The 22,457-nt window shown below is 38.7% G+C and overlaps 4 protein-coding genes and 1 non-coding gene across 6 annotated transcripts in view; 4 read left to right on the forward strand and 1 right to left on the reverse strand.

The window, feature by feature from the left end:
• Positions 1–6,612, forward strand: part of LOC107695133 (uncharacterized) — a 12,971-nt gene extending 6,359 nt beyond the window's left edge. For both annotated transcript variants that reach the window (XM_016494945.1, XM_016494946.1), the window contains exons 2-4: positions 1,215–1,662; positions 1,782–2,180; positions 2,614–6,612. In XM_016494945.1, the coding sequence (XP_016350431.1) occupies positions 1,216–1,662; positions 1,782–2,180; positions 2,614–6,492 (4,725 nt within the window). In that variant the 5' untranslated portion in view covers position 1,215 and the 3' untranslated portion in view covers positions 6,493–6,612. The remainder of the gene's footprint in view (positions 1–1,214; positions 1,663–1,781; positions 2,181–2,613) is intronic.
• Positions 6,613–9,565: 2,953 nt separating this feature from the next.
• Positions 9,566–9,637, reverse strand: trnac-gca (transfer RNA cysteine (anticodon GCA)). Its single transcript has one exon. It is a non-coding gene; the product is annotated as a tRNA-Cys (tRNA).
• A 528-nt stretch (positions 9,638–10,165) lies between these two features.
• Positions 10,166–12,448, forward strand: mpst (mercaptopyruvate sulfurtransferase). Its single transcript, XM_016494951.1, has 2 exons — positions 10,166–10,767; positions 11,895–12,448. The coding sequence occupies exons 1-2, from the start codon at positions 10,179–10,181 to the stop codon at positions 12,194–12,196; spliced, it is 891 nt and encodes a 296-aa protein (XP_016350437.1). The 5' UTR covers positions 10,166–10,178; the 3' UTR covers positions 12,197–12,448.
• Positions 12,449–12,903: 455 nt separating this feature from the next.
• LOC107695138 (SUMO-conjugating enzyme UBC9-like) lies at positions 12,904–19,916 on the forward strand. Its single transcript, XM_016494952.1, has 8 exons — positions 12,904–13,180; positions 13,264–13,304; positions 13,522–13,604; positions 13,729–13,812; positions 14,403–14,475; positions 14,643–14,752; positions 19,248–19,327; positions 19,426–19,916. Exons 3-8 carry the CDS (start codon positions 13,539–13,541, stop codon positions 19,487–19,489), a joined length of 477 nt encoding a protein of 158 aa, XP_016350438.1. The 5' UTR covers positions 12,904–13,180; positions 13,264–13,304; positions 13,522–13,538; the 3' UTR covers positions 19,490–19,916.
• Positions 19,917–20,531: 615 nt separating this feature from the next.
• Positions 20,532–22,457, forward strand: part of cimip4 (ciliary microtubule inner protein 4) — a 3,303-nt gene continuing 1,377 nt past the window's right edge. The window contains exons 1-3 of the mRNA XM_016494920.1: positions 20,532–20,579; positions 20,726–20,858; positions 20,952–21,062. Coding sequence (XP_016350406.1) covers positions 20,532–20,579; positions 20,726–20,858; positions 20,952–21,062 — 292 coding nt within the window. The remainder of the gene's footprint in view (positions 20,580–20,725; positions 20,859–20,951; positions 21,063–22,457) is intronic.

Below are 22,457 nucleotides of genomic sequence, written 5' to 3' on the forward strand. Positions count from 1 at the left end.
CACACATTTATATATATATATATATATATATATATATATATATATTCATTATTAATTCTGAACATTTAAAAATCAAATTAGATATAGCCAATTGTGTGTTAAATCAATAAATTAATGGTAGTTGGAAGCTAATTGATTTGACCTCTTATGGTCAGCTGATCATGAATTTACTTGTTTATTTCTTTAAATGTTTCCTAAAATATAGCTGTTTTTACGTTTGCATTACATCCTTCTTGTAACTTAATTGCAATGTACAACTTAATTTTTTTCAAGATCAGTGGGATTTATTTATTTATTTAGTACAGCCACAAAACATTTAACAAAATAAAAATACATACATTCAAAAAATTATACAAATATGGTGGCTTCATTTGTGACTGAAAAATTTAACTCATGCATTAGAATGTCAAATCTATATGTAAAAGTTCTTTGCTGTTGGTCTTAGCTGATTTAAGTTGGTCGCACAGCATGGTCAAGCTGGTTTAAGCTGTTTTAAGCAGGATAAAGCAATATTTTGCAGGCAATTACTATTATAGGAATATTATGTTAGGCAAGGGCAAATTTGTCTAATAATAATGAATTTACTTGTAATTGTACTTACTTGGGTGTTGCTCCTATTTAATGTGAATGAATTCAGTAGTAATCAATGACAGCACATGATCAAGGTCGCCTACAGTTAACTTCCATGTCACCAGGGAGCATAAATGGAAAAAAGAAAGACAGCATTACAAGAGTTACAAAAAGAGAGACACAGTGTGATTAAATCAGGCAAAATCAAATTATACAACTAGGGACATGCAGCATGAGACATATTCCCATGACAACTGGCTATACAAACAGCATGCTATACTCATTATGGCCACAAGGTCAAAAAGTAATTTTGAGTATGTGCACCTTTGGAATGTGTAAAGGTTGTCAAATCATTGTGTATGTTAAAAATGCTGATCCAAATGGTATTTGTATGCCTTTGAAACATGCTTGTAGAGTCAAACTACATTTCCAAGCCACACTGAGACTTTTGTGCTGGAAATAAGCCACTTTATTGAGCCACGTAATTAAATTATTGAATTACACATGACAAAAAAAGTCATGTGTCACATGCACCCTGAGAAAACGCACTATGTGTAATCATTCAAACATGGACTTAATTTAAATCACATGACACAACTGTATCATGTGGTCTAAAGTTTTATGTTTCGTCCTTTACTCTACAGGATGGCGCTACCTGATTATCCTATTCCAGAACTGGATGTCACACTCCGGGAGGCTAGCCGCGTGCTTCAGCTCACCTTAAATCCTGACCAATACCAACATTATAAAACTGCCCTTCTTCAGCAGAAAGATGCACTCCAGGAAGTCCAAGAACAGCTGAAGAAACACGTCTCTGGACATGAGAACTGGGTGACTGAGGAATTCAAAAAGCGGCTGCTCTCCTGCTACGATCCCCTGCCCAATTCCACTGCTGTTCCTTCTGTCCTGCCCTCCTCTAAGCTGAAGGGGGAGTTTGCACAGATAGAGCGAGCTACAGCCCTGCTTTGGGCAGCTGCTAAGCTGTACAGTGAACCACGGCTGGTAGAAGGGGATATACCAACTGAGCGAACACAACAGTCGCAGGTTTTTGCGGCTAGTCGCCTACCAGGCAAGAGCCAGGATGAGCTAAAGGTAAAGCTTTGGTTCCATTATTTTTTTTACATCTAACTTCCAATTTTAAGATTCTTTAGCAATTTTTAGAAATGCTGACTCAATCTTAATGACATACTTTCTTGGCCTTAATGTTCCAGACATACCAAGACAGCCTTCACGCCATATTGACCTGTCGAGGGGGTATATTTCCGATTCAAATTTTATGGCAACCAAGTTCAGAAGAATCTCTTTCTCCTTTACCTCTCAATGACATCTATGCCCAACTGGTGCATGCAATGAGACACCCAGCAGCAGCCCCTGAACAAGACCTGTCCACTGTTTGTGGTCTGTCTTCTCTTCATCGCCAAGCCTGGCATTCTGTGAGAATGGAAATCTTAAATGCAGGGGGAGAAGCAGCAGTTTCTCTTGAAATGATGGAGAGTGCTATTGTGGCTGTTTCCCTGGAAGACAACCCAGCACCGGCTGATCTTGCAAATATGCTCAATGCTGTCCGGCTAGGAGAGAACGATGGCAGATGTATGAGATACTATGATAAAGTATGTAAAAACAAATTAGGATGCTTATAATTAATTACCACTTTATAATTAGTACTGTGTAGCAGGAAGCTTACGTTCCCATGCTAGTCAGAGTTTTGCAAGATTCAGAATTGAAGAATTCAGGCCTATAAACCATGAAACTGCAAAGCTTGTTTAAAATAAAAAAAATCACATTAATTACTTTGCATTTCAAAATATTTTAACTCTAATTCTTACATTCAAATTTTGCAACATGTTTGCAAACTAAAATTCCATTGAAACTCAAATCTATACTGGAATTTATAGGCATTCTCGATTCGGTTCTGAATGATGCACAAACTGTGATGATTTCTTTAACATGTAATTATTATTAATGCTGAATCAAACTCAGCTGTCTGTAATGTTTAGATATGAATGGCAGAATGGCATGACTATTTACCATCTTCATCAACAGGTGGTGAACTTGGTGGTTTTTAAAGATGGCCAAGCAGGCATGTTGTTCGAACATAGTGCCCTGGATGGAATGGTAGCTGGACTTGTCGTTGAACGCCTGTGGCAGCTCTCAGAATCAGAAAACAGAGAAAAGATAAGCACCCAAAACAATGGTTTAGCTCCACCCTCAAACACTGGTTCCCTTCATCCTAAACCTCTGAAAATGCCACTGGACGGCATAACTATGCCGAATCAGTCTCTTTCTAGCCTTCAACAAGACAGCCAGTCTGTCATGACTTTTGAAGTTTCATCTTACCCAGATGTCTTCACCACCTTAAGGGGCCACAGAGGTTTATATGATGCATGGATTAATTTCACTTTGCAGCTATCCTTGAGGCAAACACTTGGGGATGCAGCTACTAGCCTTATCATGGTGACACCTACTCACATGCGTCACTTCAAACATGGCCGCTGTGATCCCACATACTCCACAACTGTGAGATCTCACCAACTTGTTACAGCACTGGCATCCTGCATTGGCCCAGACAAGGTTCCCCGGTACACAAATGAGCTTTTCCGGCTCTTTCACCTTGCCTTTTTAGAGCACAAAAACCTCATTAAAGCCACAAAACTTGGCCTTGGTGTGGGGCCTCATCTGGCAGCTCTGCGCAAATCTATGTCTCAAGATAACCCACTCAAAAACGTTCTTGTCCCTTTTGGATGTCCTTCAATTTACTTGACTGGATCAGATCTGATGGAGGGAGTTGAGTGTGCTGTAGGTAACGTGTATGCTACAGACCAACTGGCAGTCACATATCTAGGCAGGAAAGACAAAGTACGTCTAGTGCTGAATGGGAAGGGTACTTTCGCCAACATCCTGGGAAATCTCAAAGAAAGACTTGAGCTCAATCTAAAACTAGTAATGCTTCTGGCACTAAGGTATGCCATTGCTGGGCAGATGGGAGCCATTGAATGTCTCCTGCAAGACAATGAAGAAAAACTAGTAAATGGATCTTCAGCGGATGATACAGTCAAAGCTGTAGAGCAGAAAGGACACAGCAAAACCATGAAGCCAGATTTCACTTTAGTGATTCATGGCGGGGCAGGAGAAGAAATGATGTTGAATGAAAAGGTGATTGGAACCATCGAATTTGCCCTTCAAACAGCTCTAACTCTTGGAGCACAAGTTCTTTTTCAGGGAGGCAGTAGTCTGGATGCAGTACAAAGAAGTGTAGCTGCATTGGAGGACTGTTTCTTGTTTAATGCTGGCAAGGGATCAGTATATAACAGAGATGGGGAGCATGAAATGGAAGCCACCATTGTGGATGGATATGGAAAGAACTGTGGATCCGTGGCTTGCCTGCGAAGAGTGAAAAACCCAATAAAAGCAGCCCGATGTGTTATGGAAAAGAGTGTGCACTCATTACTGATTGGAGAAGGTGCAGAAGAGTTTCTAGACAGTCTTAGAGAGAAAGAAACTACACTGAAATCAGAGTACTTTGACACTGACACAAGATACAAGGAGTTGCTTATGAAGTCAGGTGATGGCAAGAATAACCATCCTCAAACCGTAGGTGCAGTTGCACTGGATAAGTGGGGCAAGTTAGCAGCAGCCACATCTACCGGAGGTTTAGTTGGCAAGTGGAAAGGCAGAGTTGGTGACACTGCTATAGTGGGGGCAGGAATATATTCTGATGAGAAACTTGCCGTGACATGCTCTGGTGATGGTGATGCTTTCTTACGCCAGTCAGTTGCTCATAAAGTAGCCAGCTTATACAACCTTAAAGGTTACAGTCTCAGACAGGCTTGTCGGGAAGTTATCCATAATGATCTGGAGGAAAAGTGTGCAGGAATTATTGCTGTGGACCATCAAGGTGAGGCCGTTATTGAAACCAACGCTGGGGTCATGTTTGTTGGTTCAATGGTCAACGGCATTCCTCGAACTGAAGTTTTGAGACCTATGAAGGGGTTTTCAAATGTGATTTGGGAGACTAATGAATTGGTAGCTCACCTACAGCTTAATCCTTTGACCCCAGGAGCCACTATTCTCACTCGAAAAACCATTAATGGACCTAGCAGCATCTTTCAGTTAGTGTTATCTGACTATGTAGCAATGATGCAGGGGGCAAGGACTGTTGCCAATCTACTTTGCGAGAAACTCGGTGTGCATCGCTGTGCCCTTGTGTCCATGCCAGAATTCAACAAGCCAGCTTACATCAAAGTCTTGCCTCTCCATGGCTTAGAACCAAACTGGAAGCCTCAGCTCGCTGAGGAAATGGAGTTCAATCCTTATGACCCTGGATACTGTAGCTCCAAAAGTGGTCCACGATGTGAAGATATACATCTTGACCAGGTGCAGGTAAAGATTCGCTCTCGATTCCCAACACCCAATGCCCCTTCTTGCTTTGATTTCCATGGGGATCCCTCCGATGGTGGCCTTTTCCCCCGCATTATCCGTGGTGAAGAGCAACAGTGGCGTGTCTGGGAAGAAAAAGAACATGTAGCCTTCCTTACTCCTTTTCCAAATACACCAGGCTTTACAGTTCTAGTGCCAAGAAAACCTCTTACCAGTGACATCTTCCGTCTGAACGAGAGTGACTATACAGCCCTAATTGTGGCCACAAGAAAGGTTGCTCACCTTCTGCAAGAAGGAATGAATGCCCATGGTGTAGCTCTCATGTTTGAAGGCTTTGAAATTGATTATGCCCATGCCAAACTGATCCCATTAGTTCCTCAGCCTAATGCCATTAAACCCCCAGCCGTGGCTTCTCAGTTCTGCCCAACTTATACAGGATATGTAACATCGGCAGATGGCCCCCCAGCTAGCAAAGAGGACCTTACAGAGATCCACACCAAGATCACAAAGACTACTCCCCCTCAGTCCTGGAAAGACCCCCAGACTCACGCTGCATCAGCCATTAGGAGCAAATGGTATCGTGACCTCTTTCAAATCCAAAACACCCTGTTTCATAGCACAGTAGAGTACTTCAACAACAAATGCAAGTATGCTTATGCACTGACACCTATCACAACTGACACAATCTCCTCTCCAATGGGTCTGGGGTCCGATTCTGAGCCTGTGTTTGTCAACATACTGGGCCAAGATGTATATCTTGCGGACTCTATGCAGTTTGTTTTAGAGTACTTCATGAGGTTTCACGAAGGTCTTCCTGGGGCTTACTACGTGTCACCCAGTTTCAGAGGGGAAGATCCTGATGCTACACATCTCAACCAGTTCTACCATGTGGAATGCGAGCTCCTGGGCGACATGAACGTTGCCATTAGTATAGCTGAAGGCTATGTTGCCCACTTGACTCAGTCAATGCTAAAGCAACATTCCAGCATTATCTTAAACACAGCTGGCACACTATCTCATGCCCAAGAACTACTGAAGAACTTAGAAAAACCCCTTCCAAGAGTAACCTTGGATCAAGCCATTCACATTATGCCTTCCTCTGATTGCCTTGAATGGGTTCAGGAGGGACAACCGCAGTTTGGCAGGAAGCTAACTCGAAAGGGAGAAAAAGTTCTAATTGAAAAGTATGGAGGTGCTGTTTGGCTGACAGAAATGGACCATCTTGGCGTGCCCTTCTACCAAGCATATGTTGAAGGCTCGGGCAGGAGCAAAGCCAAGGCAGCTGACCTTCTCTTGGGGTTAGGGGAGACAGTAGGGCTTGGGGAACGTCATTCTACACCTGAAATGGTTCGAGAGGCCTTACAGCACCATGCTGTACCAGAGGACTCATACAAATGGTACATCAACATGCGCCAAGTCATCCCTCTTCTTACAAGTGGATGGGGTATGGGCACAGAGAGATACCTATGCTGGCTTCTGCAGCACAATGATGTCAGGGATATGCAAATCATACCCAGACTGAAAACCAAAAAGTTCATGCCTTAAATGGTATATACTTGTCCTCAAATGTTATATCTTGTGCAAGAATGTTCTACAAACACAGGATACTCAGTAATTATATTGACAGTTGTAGGGTTATAGCTTGATATATAAAGCATAGAATAAATGGCAAATATACTCTCAAGAATTATAGCAAAAATAAGGATATGAAATTTGAAATCAAAGTTATGCCATAACTACATTACATTTCAGATTGCTAAATGTTTAATTTTCTGAGAACAGAACATTTTATGTTTTTGAGCTGGGCTTGATTGACCGTTTGATTTATACAAACGCTGTGATTCTTTATCTTTTTATGTTTTTCTCTTTCCTTGTTTTGTTTAACACTTTCTTAAAATATCATATGAATGCATTACAAACTGGCTTGCTGATTTATAAAAAATTATTACAAAACTCTTTTATATCATTATTTCAAAGTATAATAATAAAATCCAGATAAATTACCCTTTGTGTGTTTTGATTGTTTTATCATTAAACACTGAACTCATTAAACTCAATGTTCCCAAGAAGAAGCTTGTCATGGCCTTACAAAATATGTGATAAATTCAACTCTTGTCATGTAGCTGGACAAATATTTTAAATAAAATATAAAAAAAACTGGTGAACAAGAGAGCACATTAAACACTATAGTAATCAAATAGATGGTTAATTATGCTGACACCATAACAGAATGAAAACCACTAAACAGATAATGATCAAGATCAATGGGCAACAGATATGCCCTTCTGTCACAATAACTATTCAGGCTAAAACAGGATTAGAGCTGTGCTAAAACCTTCATTACAGACTATGTAATTTTATTGTCATAACCAACACTTACTCCCACAGAGCTGCATACCTTGTGACAACCTACTAAAAAGTCTCACAAACTTACAACAACACTTGGATAAAGAAAACAGTGCCTCTTTCTCCAACTTACACAAGTCACATAGGGGCAGTGTGTATAACCAACAAAGCAAAAATTTCGGTCTCACTTTATATTAGATGGCCTTATTTACTTACATCTAAATTAATAATTTAATACAATGCACTTATTGTGTACATACATGTTTTTACATGTACCTATATTTAAAAAAAATACCTGCATAATTAATTTCTGTAATTACATTTATAATTACACTGTTGACCCATCCCATACACCTTAACCCACCCACCTACCCATACTACCAAACCTGTCCCTAACCTTACCCGTATCCCACATCAACAGCAGCAAAAGTGTTTTGAAATACAATATGAACAGAGTAAGTACATTGTGCTTATTTTTATGTAAATACATAGTAGTTAAGGCCATCTGATATAAAGTGGGAACAAAATTTCTGCTTCCAGATTATGCTATTGGGACATGACAGCTAAACTGAGATGAATCAAATGAATGAAACAGAGGGCTTTTGGAAAAGCTGAATCATATTATATGTCATATATTCATTAAAATGCAGACATTTAAGCGACTCTGTTCATTGATTTCAGAAACCTTGCACTATTTGCACCCATTAAAACATCACTTGCATGACTCATGCTCAATTATTTCCAACATTGATTACGTTTTTCTCATGTATGTCTTATGCATTTCTATACTGTTTAGGAAATAAGGATATTTTTGTTGGAATAGAGTAAAAAGTCACATCCATTCATGTATGTATCTGTCAAAAACGTATACAAACCCTATGCCTCTGCAATCATATCATATTAAAGGGGTCATATGATGCGATTTCAAGTTTTCCTTTCTCTTTGGAGTGTTACAAGCTCTTGGTGCATAAAGAAGATCTGTAAAGTTGCAAAGACTAAAGTCTCAAATCCAAAGAGATATTCTTTATAAAAGTTGAGTCAACCACGCCTACCTAAAACGGCTCGTTCTAACACGCCCCCACATGTCTACATCACGATGTGGGAAGATAACACTGCCCAAATGTTCAAGCAAAGAAAGAAGGCGTAACTTTTATTCTCGCTGTAGTATTGTTGCTGCCGCCATGACGAGACACTGGGTGCTTCGTTGTGAAAGCGAAACTACTTTGTTTGGCCTTCCAAAAGAGGACGATATCCGCTTCGTCATGCCTGGAGCTGATCCGTGCTGGTCGCTGAGGAAATACATCAACTTTGCGCTGTGGATCGCCGGATCGGCTTTCACCGTGGACGAAGCGGAGTCCAGCCCGGGGACGTCACATGTGGTTGCCGCAAGCCCGCCGGCCGCTCCTTCGTCGAATTTGCCGGCTGTGCCGTTCTCAAGCCCGCCGGCCTCCGCTCACTCTAGCCCTCCGTGTGTGAGGCCGTGTGTTTCGTTGTGAAAGCGAAACTACTTTGTTTGGTCTTCCAAAAGAGGACACGACTACAAATCAGTGGTTAAGTTGTATTTACAACACTGTTCCAGAACAGTTCAACCCAAATATTCAGATGTGTGCAGCACATTTTATGGAGGACTGTTTACTGATCCTGGTAGAGTAGACTACAATGTCGGCTGTACTGACTCACTGACTGTAAGTACGTTTTCATATTTGAAAGGATTTGCCACTGACGATTCAAACGCAAGTTTTGAGCAGTGTAGAGTAGCGCTTGTTTTTTGTAATTTCTCCGATCACAAATGCAGACATGGTTTTATGTTTACACGGTAAACATGCAACGCGATGCAACGCAATTGCGATGCAACGCAATGCGTAAAAAGACAGTATAAGTCATTATAATCCGCAATTATGACCCCACTGGATGCAACAAATGCCTCGTTTATAATGGGTTTTAATGTTTTTGTCTCATCGCTCAAGGCGAGGCATAGAGGAGAAACAATAATGTACAGTATGTGGAAAATAATGTGTTTTTTGAACCTTAAACCGCATAAACACATTTCATTACACCAAATACACAAAATAATGTTCTTTTTAGCAACATCATATGACCCCTTTAAGTGCTTCTTCTTTACTAAATAGCATTGCAATCTATAAGGCATCAGAAACACCTTCAATGGTATCAAAATACAATATAAATACTGTTGCAAATCCATGGAATTCACAGTTTTGTACTAAGATAGATCCTAAGAGACGAAACAGAAAAAAAAAGTAATAGTTTTACCAGGGGGCACCCGGATTTGAACCGGGGACCTCTTGATCTGCAGTCAAATGCTCTACCACTGAGCTATACCCCCTCGCGGTACGATACATGATTTCTGTACAATATATTGGCATTGATGTATGCCGTATCTAAAATACAATTAAATATGATTGTAAATCTTAATTTAAGCAAGTAAAAAATATTACTGATATTTCCCCTTTCCCAGTGCACAAAATATCACACCAACGTAATATGTGAGCTCTTGATTCGTTTCCCGGTATTTGCAACATCGACTACCGCTGAGCGCCGCCTAGTGATGGGAAGTCCGGTTCTTTTCCGCGAACCGGTTGTTTCGGACAGTTCGTTTCAATGAACCGGTTAAAAAAACCGGTTCATCAGTTCTTTTACGCCCTAATGTAATGACGTCATTCGCGATGACGTAATGATATCAAGTCTATCGTCCCAGGCCTGGATGAAAATACACATTCAAATATATAAAGTCAGTAATCATAACTTCAGTCAGTTAAAACATCATAATCATGATCTGAAAAGTTTACAATTAAGTTTTGCGAAGAACCGGTTAAATCGAACGATTCGTTCGCGAACCGGACATCACCGCCGCCAGAGTGAGAGACATGGCTGCTCAAACTCGAGCTCTCGTAGCGGCGCGATGGCTCGCGGACGCTGTCAAAAGCAACCGAGTGGGACCAAATCTGCGAATATTAGATGCATCTTGGTATCTACCTAAATTGAAACGCAATCCCAGGGCCGAGTTTGAAAAAACTCACATTCCCGGAGCCTCGTTTTTCGACATCGACGAGTGTTGTGACAAAAACTCTAAATTTGATCACATGCTGCCTACCAAGGGCGAGTTCGCAGACTATGTGGGTAATCTGGGAATAGGGAACAACACTCATGTCGTCGTTTACGATGCCAGCGACTTCGGCTCGTTCGCTGCTCCTCGGGTGTGGTGGATGTTTAGGGTGTTCGGGCACAACTCGGTGTCGGTTCTGGACGGTGGATTTAAGAACTGGTTAAAAGAGGGTCATGCAGTTACCGAGCAATATAGTAAACCAGAGCGTGCCGAGTTCAAGGCGTCCTTTGACAAGTCCTGGGTCAAAATTTACGAAGACGTTCTGAACAATATTAAAACCAATGCATTTCAAGTAGTCGACGCCAGAGCCAATGGAAGATTTCGTGGGGTTGAACCAGAGCCGAGGGAAAGTGAGTATGAATTGTTAGTTGTAAAACAGTGTAATATTGACTACTAGTTATGATTGCTAAAGCAGATTAGGTCTGGGAACGTATCCATGCATGTGTTACCCCATTTACTCTTTTGCAAAGACTTTGCAAACAGTAATTTTTAACTACTGATAGCCTTTTAATTCTCTGCAGTAATACAGTATGGGCCTACAGTCATACAGTGCCAGTGCCACTTCATCCAAAACACTTTTGTATGCTCTCTAACTTTTGTATAATTATTATAAATGCACTTTTGTGACCATATGGAATATTAAAAAAAAAAAAAAGATAACAAATAACAGCAGATTTCATGTACCACAAATGTATTATGTTGGCTTATTTCTTTTTGTTACACAATATCCCTGTGGAATGCCATGATATTGATTTAGCAGTGTTATTTTAATATAATTAATATACTGTTGTGTTATGTTCCGATTTTAAATTTAGATTTGTTTATGTTTCACTTTATATTTAGCTTAACTGTTATTGTTTGTGTTGTGTTTTTGTCATTTATACAATTTTTTTATGCCTACAAAGTTTTTGTTAATCTTTTTTTAAGTTTATTTTTTAGTTTCAGTTATTTTAGTACTTCAAGTTAAACTAAATGGAAATGAGAAATGTTGCTTTAAATGTTAACAAAATATCTTTTTTAAATATTTTATTTCAATTATTGTTTATTTTATTTTAAGTAATGAAAATATTTTTATGGTTTTACTTTTAGTTAACTATAATAACCTTGCTACTTAGTTAAGAAAAGTTAAGGTAAACATCTTAGGTCTGTGAATGCATGCATGTTACCCCTTTTACGCTTTGGGATGACTTGTGCATACAGTCATTTTCAACTACTGATAGCCTTTTAATTCTCTGCAGTAATAAACTAGATGGTTGTTAACATAAGCCCTGACAGCAGTGTCACACAGTGCCATTTCATACATACTTTTTATAATTAGTATACATGCATTTTGTGACCACATTCATATGGATTTCTAAGTTATTAGTGAAGTACTCTTATAGAATATAACACACTGAAGATTTTATGTACCACACTGTAAGACATAAAAAATGTTATAAAAAATGCAAAAGCGCCATTAGCTTTTTCTTTATCTTAGACATCGAGCCTGGTCATATTCCTGGATCGATCAACATGCCTTTTCCCAGCTTCCTGGACTCGACATCAGGTCTAGAACGTCCTGTGGAGGAACTCAAGAAGCTCTTCCAGCAGGCTGGAGTCGACATGCAGAAGCCCTTCTGGGTCACCTGTGGCTCAGGTGTGACAGCCTGTCACATCGCCCTCGCTGCTCACCTGTGCGGCCACCCGGGGGTCTGTCTGTACGACGGGGCGTGGGCCGAGTGGTTCATTAAAGCTGCACCAGAACATGTGATCTCTGAGGGGAAAGGAAAACAGCCATGATGAATGGTTTCTTAGACCCTTACTACACCATTTCATTGGAATAAAGAACTGCTGACTAATATAATCACAAGAGTTTCCATTGTATCAGAAATTATTGCATAAAATGGCTATTAAGTACTGCACTATTCTACTACTATTGCATATGCATTAAAGCCCCTTTTCTGGTTTAAATAACAGTTATATAAATCTAGGAAGAGAGTTACAAGAAGTTTATTATGAGATTATTATGCTTTACCAATTCATAAATCAGATGTAACGAACACAGAAGAAAACAATACTTCAGAATAAGTCTCTAGAATGTAATGTTAAAATGGTATCTTTATATTAATATAATTGAATTATTTTGCATTTAAATGTAATTGCAGACCACCGCCTTTATGAGGGAAAAATTAATCATCAGTAATGCCACTTATAATTTTTAGGCGATAGAAATTCAATCTTTACTATTTTAAGTTTAAAAATAAGCAAAGTATAATTAGTGACTGAACTCTTGTTCCTGTTCTCTTTATATGTCAGAGTTGAACTAATAAATACAAAATACTGTAAATACAAACGGCTCATGTCTTGTGTGCTAGTGTTTAAAACAATAAAAATAAGCCCTACACCCATGAGAGGCATTTTCATATTGCCCTCGTTGTTAAATTATCTCAACTTACACATAAATATATATAGAGCTCCTGCATGGATTGTCAAGTTTCTGTTTGTGTATGCCACACTTAAAATGGCCGCTTTTGATGGACGCCTATAGTCGACTTTGATATTGCCTGATGGTCCTGAGAATAATAACAAACCAACGCTACTCTCCATTCCACCGCCTTCATGGATAAACGTTGTTTGTCTACTTCCCCGACGTTTTAGACCAAATCTGGATGTAATTTTAAACCTATTATACGACCAGCTGGGCAAATTCACCTGGATTCCGAATAACGTTACAAGCTTTCATAATCAAACCGTCGAAATTCAAACGCTAGGTTGGGTCGTGAGGTAACGTTATTTTCCTCGCACGTTTGTCTCTTTTTAACGTTTCCAGTTTTTATTCTAGAGGTCGTTTTTTTTCACTGAAACAGTTTTGGATTCGCTGGAAAGGCATTTTAAACATTTATTTAAGGTAAGTCAGCGAATGCAATTGACAGCGAGTGACATATAATGCTAATAATGACATGATGTACGTTAGCGCTGAAAACACTAAAAGTCGTTCACCTAAATCTTTGTGTTCTATCCAATAACGTTATATTAATATAAGCCCTGCTATAATGTTTATTTATGTATTTACGGATGCACCAGCGACACGGTTGATGGTGTATATGTGTGTTTTCTGTCCGCAGGGTGGCGCTGTTGAGTCATGTCTGGAATTGCTTTTAGTAGACTGTCACAGGAGCGCAAAGCCTGGAGGAAAGATCATCCTTTTGTAAGGGACACTCATACACATCAGTCAAATGTTTGAGCGGAGACTTGCAAACTGTTAAATCAGTCTGTAATTCCGAATAAAAATGACTATTTTGAGCTATGGTATTTTGGTTGTTTCTCTGTAGGGTTTTGTGGCAGTACCAACCAAAAACCCAGATGGCACCATGAATCTCATGAATTGGGAATGTGCAATACCAGGAAAAAAGGGGGTTAGTATCCTTCTGAACAATGTTACACCCCTCTTTACATTATGTTTTAGATCAAGTTACACAGAGCTCTAAACAATGTCTCAATCTGTATATTTGTTTAGGGTATTTTTTTATGCTTATATGCATTTAACATTTATACTTGCATACTCTCATACTTTTATCATGCTTGTAATTATTTTATTTTTATTATCTGTCTATTTTTCTGTGTAAGCATACTTGCCAGTGCTTTGTTTTTGCATAAATTATGCATTTTATTGTTTTGATATAACATCTCCATCTAGCATGCCTGTGGACAAATGGAAATCCATGGTCTCTTGTAGTGTTGTCACGGTACCAAAATTTCAGTATTCGGTACCGATACCAGTGAGAATCCACGGTTCTCGGTACCAATTTCGGTACCAAAGCAAAACACAAAAAACATGCTAATTGAACAACATTTTTATTCTTGGTACCGAAATACCGGGTCTTTTGACAACACTAGTCTCTTGGATTAGTTCATAGATGCATATCATATCATATTTGAACTGTGAACCGAATAATGTTAAATGACAGGTTTTAACATCTGTATCTGTGTTTTCTGTATCCTGTAGACTCTTTGGGAGGGAGGACTGTACAAACTGAGAATGCTCTTTAAGGATGATTACCCATCTTCACCACCCAAGTGTGAGTTTTCTCTTCTACGAAACATTTTAAATACTATGTAGTGCTTATCATTGTCTTTGCCACTACAATTACAATTTCCTGTCACTGGTGCTCATAGACACTGAAAAGCTGAGAAATAACTGTTGTAAAGCTGAACAGTATGTTTGACTTGTTCATTTTCTTCTCAGGCAAGTTTGAGCCTCCAATCTTCCATCCAAACGTCTATCCTTCAGGCACAGTGTGTCTGTCCATACTGGAGGAAGAGAAGGATTGGAGACCAGCCATCACCATCAAACAAGTATGCAAAAACACAAATGTGTGTGCTTATACACTACTGTTCAAAAGTTTGCAGTCGGAAAGATTTTTGAAAATGTTTTTGATGTTCACCAAGGCTGCATTTATTTGATCAAAAATATGGTAAAAACAGTAATATTGTGAAATATTATAACAATTTAAAATAACTGTTTTCTATTTGATAGGGCTGGTCCGAATTAGGGATGTGCGCGACGACTAATTCGACTGTCGTTTAAATGAAAGTTTTGTATCCGACTAAAATCTATCCTGTCAAATCCCTCAATGAATTCCGCTTGCCGCACACTTGCCTCGCGTTATCATCATTTCATTTTAGGCGGTCGTTAAAAAGAAAAAAAAAAGAGGAGCATGCACTCACCGTCGGCCAAAGCATAGCTTATTTATTCAAATCAGCTGGGGAAATGCAGAACAATGGAAAATCAATCAATAGCCTGACTGAATTCTTAATCTTCATATAACATTAGCCAACATATTAAAACACAAGTCAAAAATAGGAAGGTTTATCAAGAAATAGCATTAAAACGGCTTTTAAAAACGTACTTCGTGTAGGCTATATCGTCTAAAAACAAAACAATGCAACAATGCCCATTTTACTTACTCAGACCATGCATTATTTGTTCAGTGAACTTATCAACATGGTCTGGTGAAAGACGGGACCTGAGGCGATTAACAATAAAATTCCTGCACTTGAAAAAACGCGCTCGGCAGGAACTGAAGTCGCAGGCACGCAGAGATAACGAAAAGCAAGCTGATAAGAGTTTCAGAAAGCGCCTGGACATCCCGCACCACCACCGCAGTGGGTCTTCGTTAGAGGAATAGATGGCGCGGATGGGATCACAGCGCCGGCGGGTTGTAGTGAATGACGTGATTGACACATTTGCTGACTTTGGCCAGCCTCTAAGCTAACGCCTACGTGCCTGTATTGATTATGATTACGCATCGCTCCGGTAGAGTTATTGTAAGACAATTTGACATTACACAGTTTACACAAAACTTTTCCGTTTCCTTCTAATTCAAAATAATCCCACACCTTCTCGTCTTTCGGATGGTCATTTTTGAACTCGCCGCAACTGACACGAAGAAAACGCATGTGAGGTCTTAGGTAAAAATGTAGTTTCCGCCCAGATAAACATTTAAAAATAATGTATTGTTTTTCAAACGTTTTATTTTAACTTATTTAAAAAAATTGAAATGCAATGTTAAAATGATGGTAATTTGAATGATAAAATCATGTTTTTGTTTTTCTGTCTTGTAATCGACTATTGTTTTCAGTGTCGACTAGTAGGAGCTATACCGTTTAGTCGACTAGACCCGCACATCCCTAGTGCAAATACCATTTTTTGAGCTTCAAAGCTTCGGTAGTAATCAACACCGAATATTCGAAGCTTCGGAGGGAGGGGGCTGAACATATTCTTCTCTCTAACACTGTCTACACTAAACGCGAGTGGCGCGGCATAAAAAAAATACAATAGAACCTATGTTGTCTACACTGGATGCGGCGTGGCGCGGCTGACAAAAGTCCCCGACGGTAAAACAGTAGAAACTGCAGCTGCGTTCTATTTATGACGTGCTGACACAAATTTCAAATGATTTTCAACGGTCGCTTTGTCGCGTCCAGTGTACTAGACAGACTTTAGCTGTTGTGGTGCAGACACGGTGTTACTCACCTATCGAGAAGAAACAAAGCAACCTCGGCGTCCGATCGCAGGCCTTCTGACGTGCTGACACAAATTTCAAATGATTTTCAACGGTCGCTTTGTCGCGTCCAGTGTAGACAGATTTTAGCTTTTGCGGTGCGGCGCGATACAACAACTGTCGCGTCCGGTGTAGACACGGTGTAATAAATAAAGGTAGGAATCTCTGTGCGTCTGTCTGTCTGTTTGCATTTTTATTATGTCGAGAACCTTCATATGCAGGTGTGTTGCTGCGGACCCAAGGGAGTGCAGTGTTGCATTTTGGTGCAATATGGACGCGTGACACGTTCAGAATGAATAAACTTTTAATAAACTACAGAACAGCGCAAGCCAGAAGCGGCGAGCCTCACGCGGGCAGGGCTTATATGCTTTGAGAACGGACACTGCACTAGTGATACAAAACACACAGGTCTGTTAAGAGCAATACTTTTAATATAGACAAATTATTATTAGGCTGGGCTACTGTACGTTTTTTACTGTACTGCCGTATTCGCAAGTATTTTCCAAGCAAATGAAGTGCACGTTTTTATCATGTGTAAAATTACTGATTAACATGGTGGATAAAAGCAGCTTTTGAACTCGCCGCAACTGACACGAAGAAAACGCATGTGAGGTCTTAGGTAAAAATGTAGTTTCCGCCCAGATAAACATTTAAAAATAATGTATTGTTTTTCAAACGTTTTATTTTAACTTATTTAAAAAAATTGAAATGCAATGTTAAAATGATGGTAATTTGAATGATAAAATCATGTTTTTGTTTTTCTGTCTTGTAATCGACTATTGTTTTCAGTGTCGACTAGTAGGAGCTATACCGTTTAGTCGACTAGACCCGCACATCCCTAGTGCAAATACCATTTTTTGAGCTTCAAAGCTTCGGTAGTAATCAACACCGAATATTCGAAGCTTCGGAGGGAGGGGGCTGAACATATTCTTCTCTCTAACACTGTCTACACTAAACGCGAGTGGCGCGGCATAAAAAAAATACAATAGAACCTATGTTGTCTACACTGGATGCGGCGTGGCGCGGCTGACAAAAGTCCCCGACGGTAAAACAGTAGAAACTGCAGCTGCGTTCTATTTATGACGTGCTGACACAAATTTCAAATGATTTTCAACGGTCGCTTTGTCGCGTCCAGTGTAGACAGATTTTAGCTTTTGCGGTGCGGCGCGATACAACAACTGTCGCGTCCGGTGTAGACACGGTGTAATAAATAAAGGTAGGAATCTCTGTGCGTCTGTCTGTCTGTTTGCATTTTTATTATGTCGAGAACCTTCATATGCAGGTGTGTTGCTGCGGACCCAAGGGAGTGCAGTGTTGCATTTTGGTGCAATATGGACGCGTGACACGTTCAGAATGAATAAACTTTTAATAAACTACAGAACAGCGCAAGCCAGAAGCGGCGAGCCTCACGCGGGCAGGGCTTATATGCTTTGAGAACGGACACTGCACTAGTGATACAAAACACACAGGTCTGTTAAGAGCAATACTTTTAATATAGACAAATTATTATTAGGCTGGGCTACTGTACGTTTTTTACTGTACTGCCGTATTCGCAAGTATTTTCCAAGCAAATGAAGTGCACGTTTTTATCATGTGTAAAATTACTGATTAACATGGTGGATAAAAGCAGCTCGTTTTTTTTTACACCAACAATATACTATAGGCGTACTACTTTTTCAAACTTGATGTGCTGTTGTGGTAGGCCAGTTTCAAATCGCATATTTGGCACACTGCCTTTGTTTTGTCCTCACTCAATTTAAAGTGCTCCCACACAGCTGAGGTCTTCGGCATTTTTGTCTTCTCTTCCAGATGAACTGAATCATGACTTTCATGACATTCACTCATGGGCGATTCATATTCAAGGGCAAATGAGAACCGTTTGGCGGGGGATGCCAGGTGTTAGGGAAAAAAAAAAGAATATTCGAATCTCAAAATTGAAAATCGAATGCCAACCCACCGACCAAATAATCGAATATTCTGGTCCAGCCCTAATATTTGAATATATTTTATGCATATGCACAGCTGAATTTTCAGCATCATTACTCCATGATCCTTCAGATATTATTCTAATATGCTGTTTTGCTGCTTCAGAAACATTTCTTATTGTTATCAATGTTGAAAACAGTTGTGCTGCCCAATATTTTTGCGTAAATCATGATTTATATTTTCCAGGATTCTTTGATAAACGTGAAGTTCAAAAGATCAGCAGATTTTTTTGTTACATTATAAATGTTTTTACTAGTGCTGTCAAACGATTAATCACGATTAATCGCATTCAAAATAAACGTTTTTGTTTACATAATATATGTGTGTGTACTGTGTATATTTATTATGTATATATAAATACACATGCATGTATATATGTCAGAAAAATATGTTTATGTATTAAATATATTTATATATAATATAAATTATATGAATATAAATATATACATGTAAATACAAAATATATGCTGTATGTGTATTTATATATACATGATAAATGTACACAGTACACACACACATATATTATGTAAACAAAAACTTTTATTTTGGATACGATTAATTGCGATTAATCACTTGACAGCACTAGTCTTATCTTTCACTTTTGATCATTTCAATGCATCCTTGCTGAATAAAAGCACTAATTTGCTAAAAACAACTTACTGACCACAAACCTTTGAATGTGTACAAGTTATCCATTATGATATTAACATTAAAGATCACAGTTGCTCATAAGGTTAGACATTTGAACAAACCTTTTAAGCAGTAAGCTTTTGTATCTCAATATGTTGTTGTGGCTGTAGATATTGTTGGGCATCCAGGAGCTCCTGAATGAGCCCAACATTCAGGACCCAGCGCAGGCAGAGGCCTATACGATATATTGGTAAGTGCAGCCAAATATCACCTGCATGCTTTTATATATGATTTTACCATTTCATCTGATACCATGCCTACAAAATTGATCTTATCTCTCTCTCGCAGTCAAAACAGGATGGACTACGAAAAACGTGTGAGGGCACAAGCTAAGAGATTTGCTCCTGCATAGAGCGGCACGTGCACAATCTTATAAAGATATTCTGCACAGATGCCAATCTGATGCTCCAGAATCCTTCACCACTCAATGAAAACCCCAAAACTGCAGTTGAGAGTTGAAATAAAGATTTGTTCAAGCTGGCTTCAGCACAGAACTGAATGAGAATGGGTGCAAAACAATTCTAAGATGAAAGCAACCGAGACAAGTTAATGTTGGCTGCTGATCACTGACCAGTGTTTTATATAGTGATGGTGAAATCTTGTTTTGTTTAGGGTTTTTTTTTTTTCTGATGAGGAAAATTGTTGGTGATCAGTCGCTAAGAAACAACTTTTACACAGAGCAGAGATGGTAAAGTTTTCTGTGTATATATAAATAGTATAAAAATATAAAATTATTTACTTTTATTTACTTTTTTACTGTTTCATTATAGTAATTAAAATAAGTGTGGCCATAATATATGTAATGAGTGTAAGTATACTTTGAAATAAAAAGATAAAGTGGTTGCTAAAAGCGTTGTTGTTATGTTGTTAACCGTTTCCTTTTTCACCTGTATCATCTTGTGTTTTTTTATTTTTGGCGTTTATAAACTCGTTATGATGCTTTGCCATGTTTGTGTGATGTTCATCATGCGGTCACGATTTGTAACCACTGATACTCTGTAGAAGTCAATTATTTATTAATATCGCAGGTAGAGTTTCGCCCACGCCAAACAAAACATGCCCAACTGCCGGTCGGTAGGTACAAACTTCCTCTTACTTTAACTATCCAAAGTCTTAATTCGGCTTGATTCACTTTGGTTTCAGGAAATGTGTCCAGTCACTATTTGATATTATGAACATATCATTGGCTGAAGTTCTTAAGGACTCATAACAGCAGGCAAACCAAACCTGGCATATTTTGATGTAGCATCAGCAGTTTTATCAAATTACTAAAGTGCTATGTATGTATTCAAACTGTTTTATTCCAAACTACTTGGAAATTTGAATCTGCATCATTTGCATTAACTTTGGTTACCATGCTGATAAATTGTACTTACTGATAGAAAAAGTAGAGGATGAACACCATCAGCAAATCAGAGAAGAGGAAGGAGAGCGGCAGTCAGGTCAGTTCTGAACCGAGTAACTTGTGTGTATCCAATGTTCAAAATTAATCACTAAGTTGATTATTTCAGAACACTGAAATGCTGTTGCATGAGGATTCCTATGCGACTCGTATCATCACACAAATGTGTATTTATGTGCATGTCAGGTGGGCAGAGTGCACTACCCGCAGGTTCCTCCGCTTTGTGCTCCTCACTACTCCGATACAGGCTCAGGCTGCACAGATGAGCACAGATCTTATAATATGATGGGCCACTATCTGCGTGCAAACATCTTTCCAGGTGTGTCTTGAACGCATAGAAAAACTGCATCTTTTTAGTATATTACATAACTGTCTATTACAAATCTTGTACTGTATGTGTCCACTATTAAAGGGCCCCCAGTTGTGTGGTCATCGCTGGTTAAGGACTCATATGCTCATCATCCTCTACCAGCATTTATCCATGATCCAGAGCACTGGCACGGCCACAAAACAGATCACTTAGGTAGGCTTGAAGATTACAATCCTATTCTCTCATTTCTCATGACTCTCTCTATAAATCAGTGGGGCCACAAGATATCAAAAAATAAATGTTATTTATTATATATATGTATTTATTATTATTGTTATTTAATTTTCTGGATTATGGATTTTCAATCTCAAAAAAATTGAAAACCACTGCTATAAATAATTGTTCTTTTTTTTTTTTTTTCATTTTCGGGAATAGTTTAATCTGTTCCTCATTATAGGATTTAAATGAAGATCTGGGCCCGTATTCTTAAATCTTCTAAGAATCCTCTCAGAGAGCTCCTAATTTAGCTTAAAGGGGTCATATGATGCGATTTCAAGTTTTCCTTTCTCTTTGGAGCGTTACAAGCTGTTCATGAATAGATAAGATCCCTGAAGTTGCAAAGACTAAAGTCTCAAAACCAAAGAGATATTCTTTATCAAAGTTAAGACTCTGCCACACCGCCCTAAAACGGCTCGTTCTAACATGCCCCCACATATCTAGGTCACTATGTGGGAATATTTGCATAATGAGCCCAAATGTGCATGCAAAGAAAGAAGGCGTGGTTTCAGTAACCGCAGTTAGTGTTGAAGCAGCCATGTCAGGGAGACGCTGTGTGTTTCTAGTCGAAAGCAAAAGCACTTTATTATCATATGACCCCTTTAAAGAAATTCTAACTAGGAGTCTTATCTTAAGAGTGATTCAGGACCAATTTGAGAGCAAATCTGAGCGAGGAAAAGACAAAAAACTTTCATTTTAGTGAGGAGGCGGGGCTGACCCCTTTGCTAGGTATGTCACATTCTTTTGAAGACTGTGAAGACTGTTGTCCAAGATGAAAAAAATAAGAGTACTATTAAATAGGGTCTATTTTTTCCGATTTTACCCTAATATACACACATATACACTAGTCAACATTTGAAGTGGATCAAAACCTTTCTTCAAAGTTGTCCTAAAAGCTAAAACCAAAATGCATTCTTGTCTTAGGACAACTTTGATGTACTTTTTTGATCCAATTCAAATGTTGACTACTGTATGTGTATATATATATATATATATATATATATATATTTTATATGTGTGTGTGTGTGTGTGTGTGTGTGTGTGTGTGTCACATACATATATAGGCCTATATGTAAAGAACATTACACATATATTTAAACAATTAACTTTTTTGTTTACATATATGTCTGTACTGTATATTTTTTATGTATATATAAATATATAGACATACAGTATATATTTTGAAAATATTTACATGTATATATATTTACATTATTATAATTTATATTATATATATAATATATAAATCGCAACATATTTTTCTGAAATATATACGTGCATGTGTGTGTATTTATATATACATAATAAATATACACAGTACACATACATACT

This window comes from Sinocyclocheilus anshuiensis, unplaced genomic scaffold (genome assembly GCF_001515605.1).
Source record: "Sinocyclocheilus anshuiensis isolate Anshui unplaced genomic scaffold, SAMN03320099.WGS_v1.1 scaffold434, whole genome shotgun sequence".
Classification (NCBI taxonomy): Eukaryota; Metazoa; Chordata; class Actinopteri; order Cypriniformes; family Cyprinidae; genus Sinocyclocheilus; species Sinocyclocheilus anshuiensis.

Coding starts and splice junctions, on each gene's coding strand:
- LOC107695138 (XM_016494952.1), top strand. CDS start 13,539: ATGTCTGGAATTGCTTTTAGTAGACTGTCACAGGAGCGCAAAGCCTGG. Junction 13,813..14,402: donor CAATACCAGGAAAAAAGGGG/GTTAGTATCCTT, acceptor TGTATCCTGTAG/ACTCTTTGGGAGGGAGGACT. Junction 14,476..14,642: donor CCCATCTTCACCACCCAAGT/GTGAGTTTTCTC, acceptor TTTTCTTCTCAG/GCAAGTTTGAGCCTCCAATC.
- mpst (XM_016494951.1), top strand. CDS start 10,179: ATGGCTGCTCAAACTCGAGCTCTCGTAGCGGCGCGATGGCTCGCGGAC. Junction 10,768..11,894: donor TGAACCAGAGCCGAGGGAAA/GTGAGTATGAAT, acceptor TCTTTATCTTAG/ACATCGAGCCTGGTCATATT.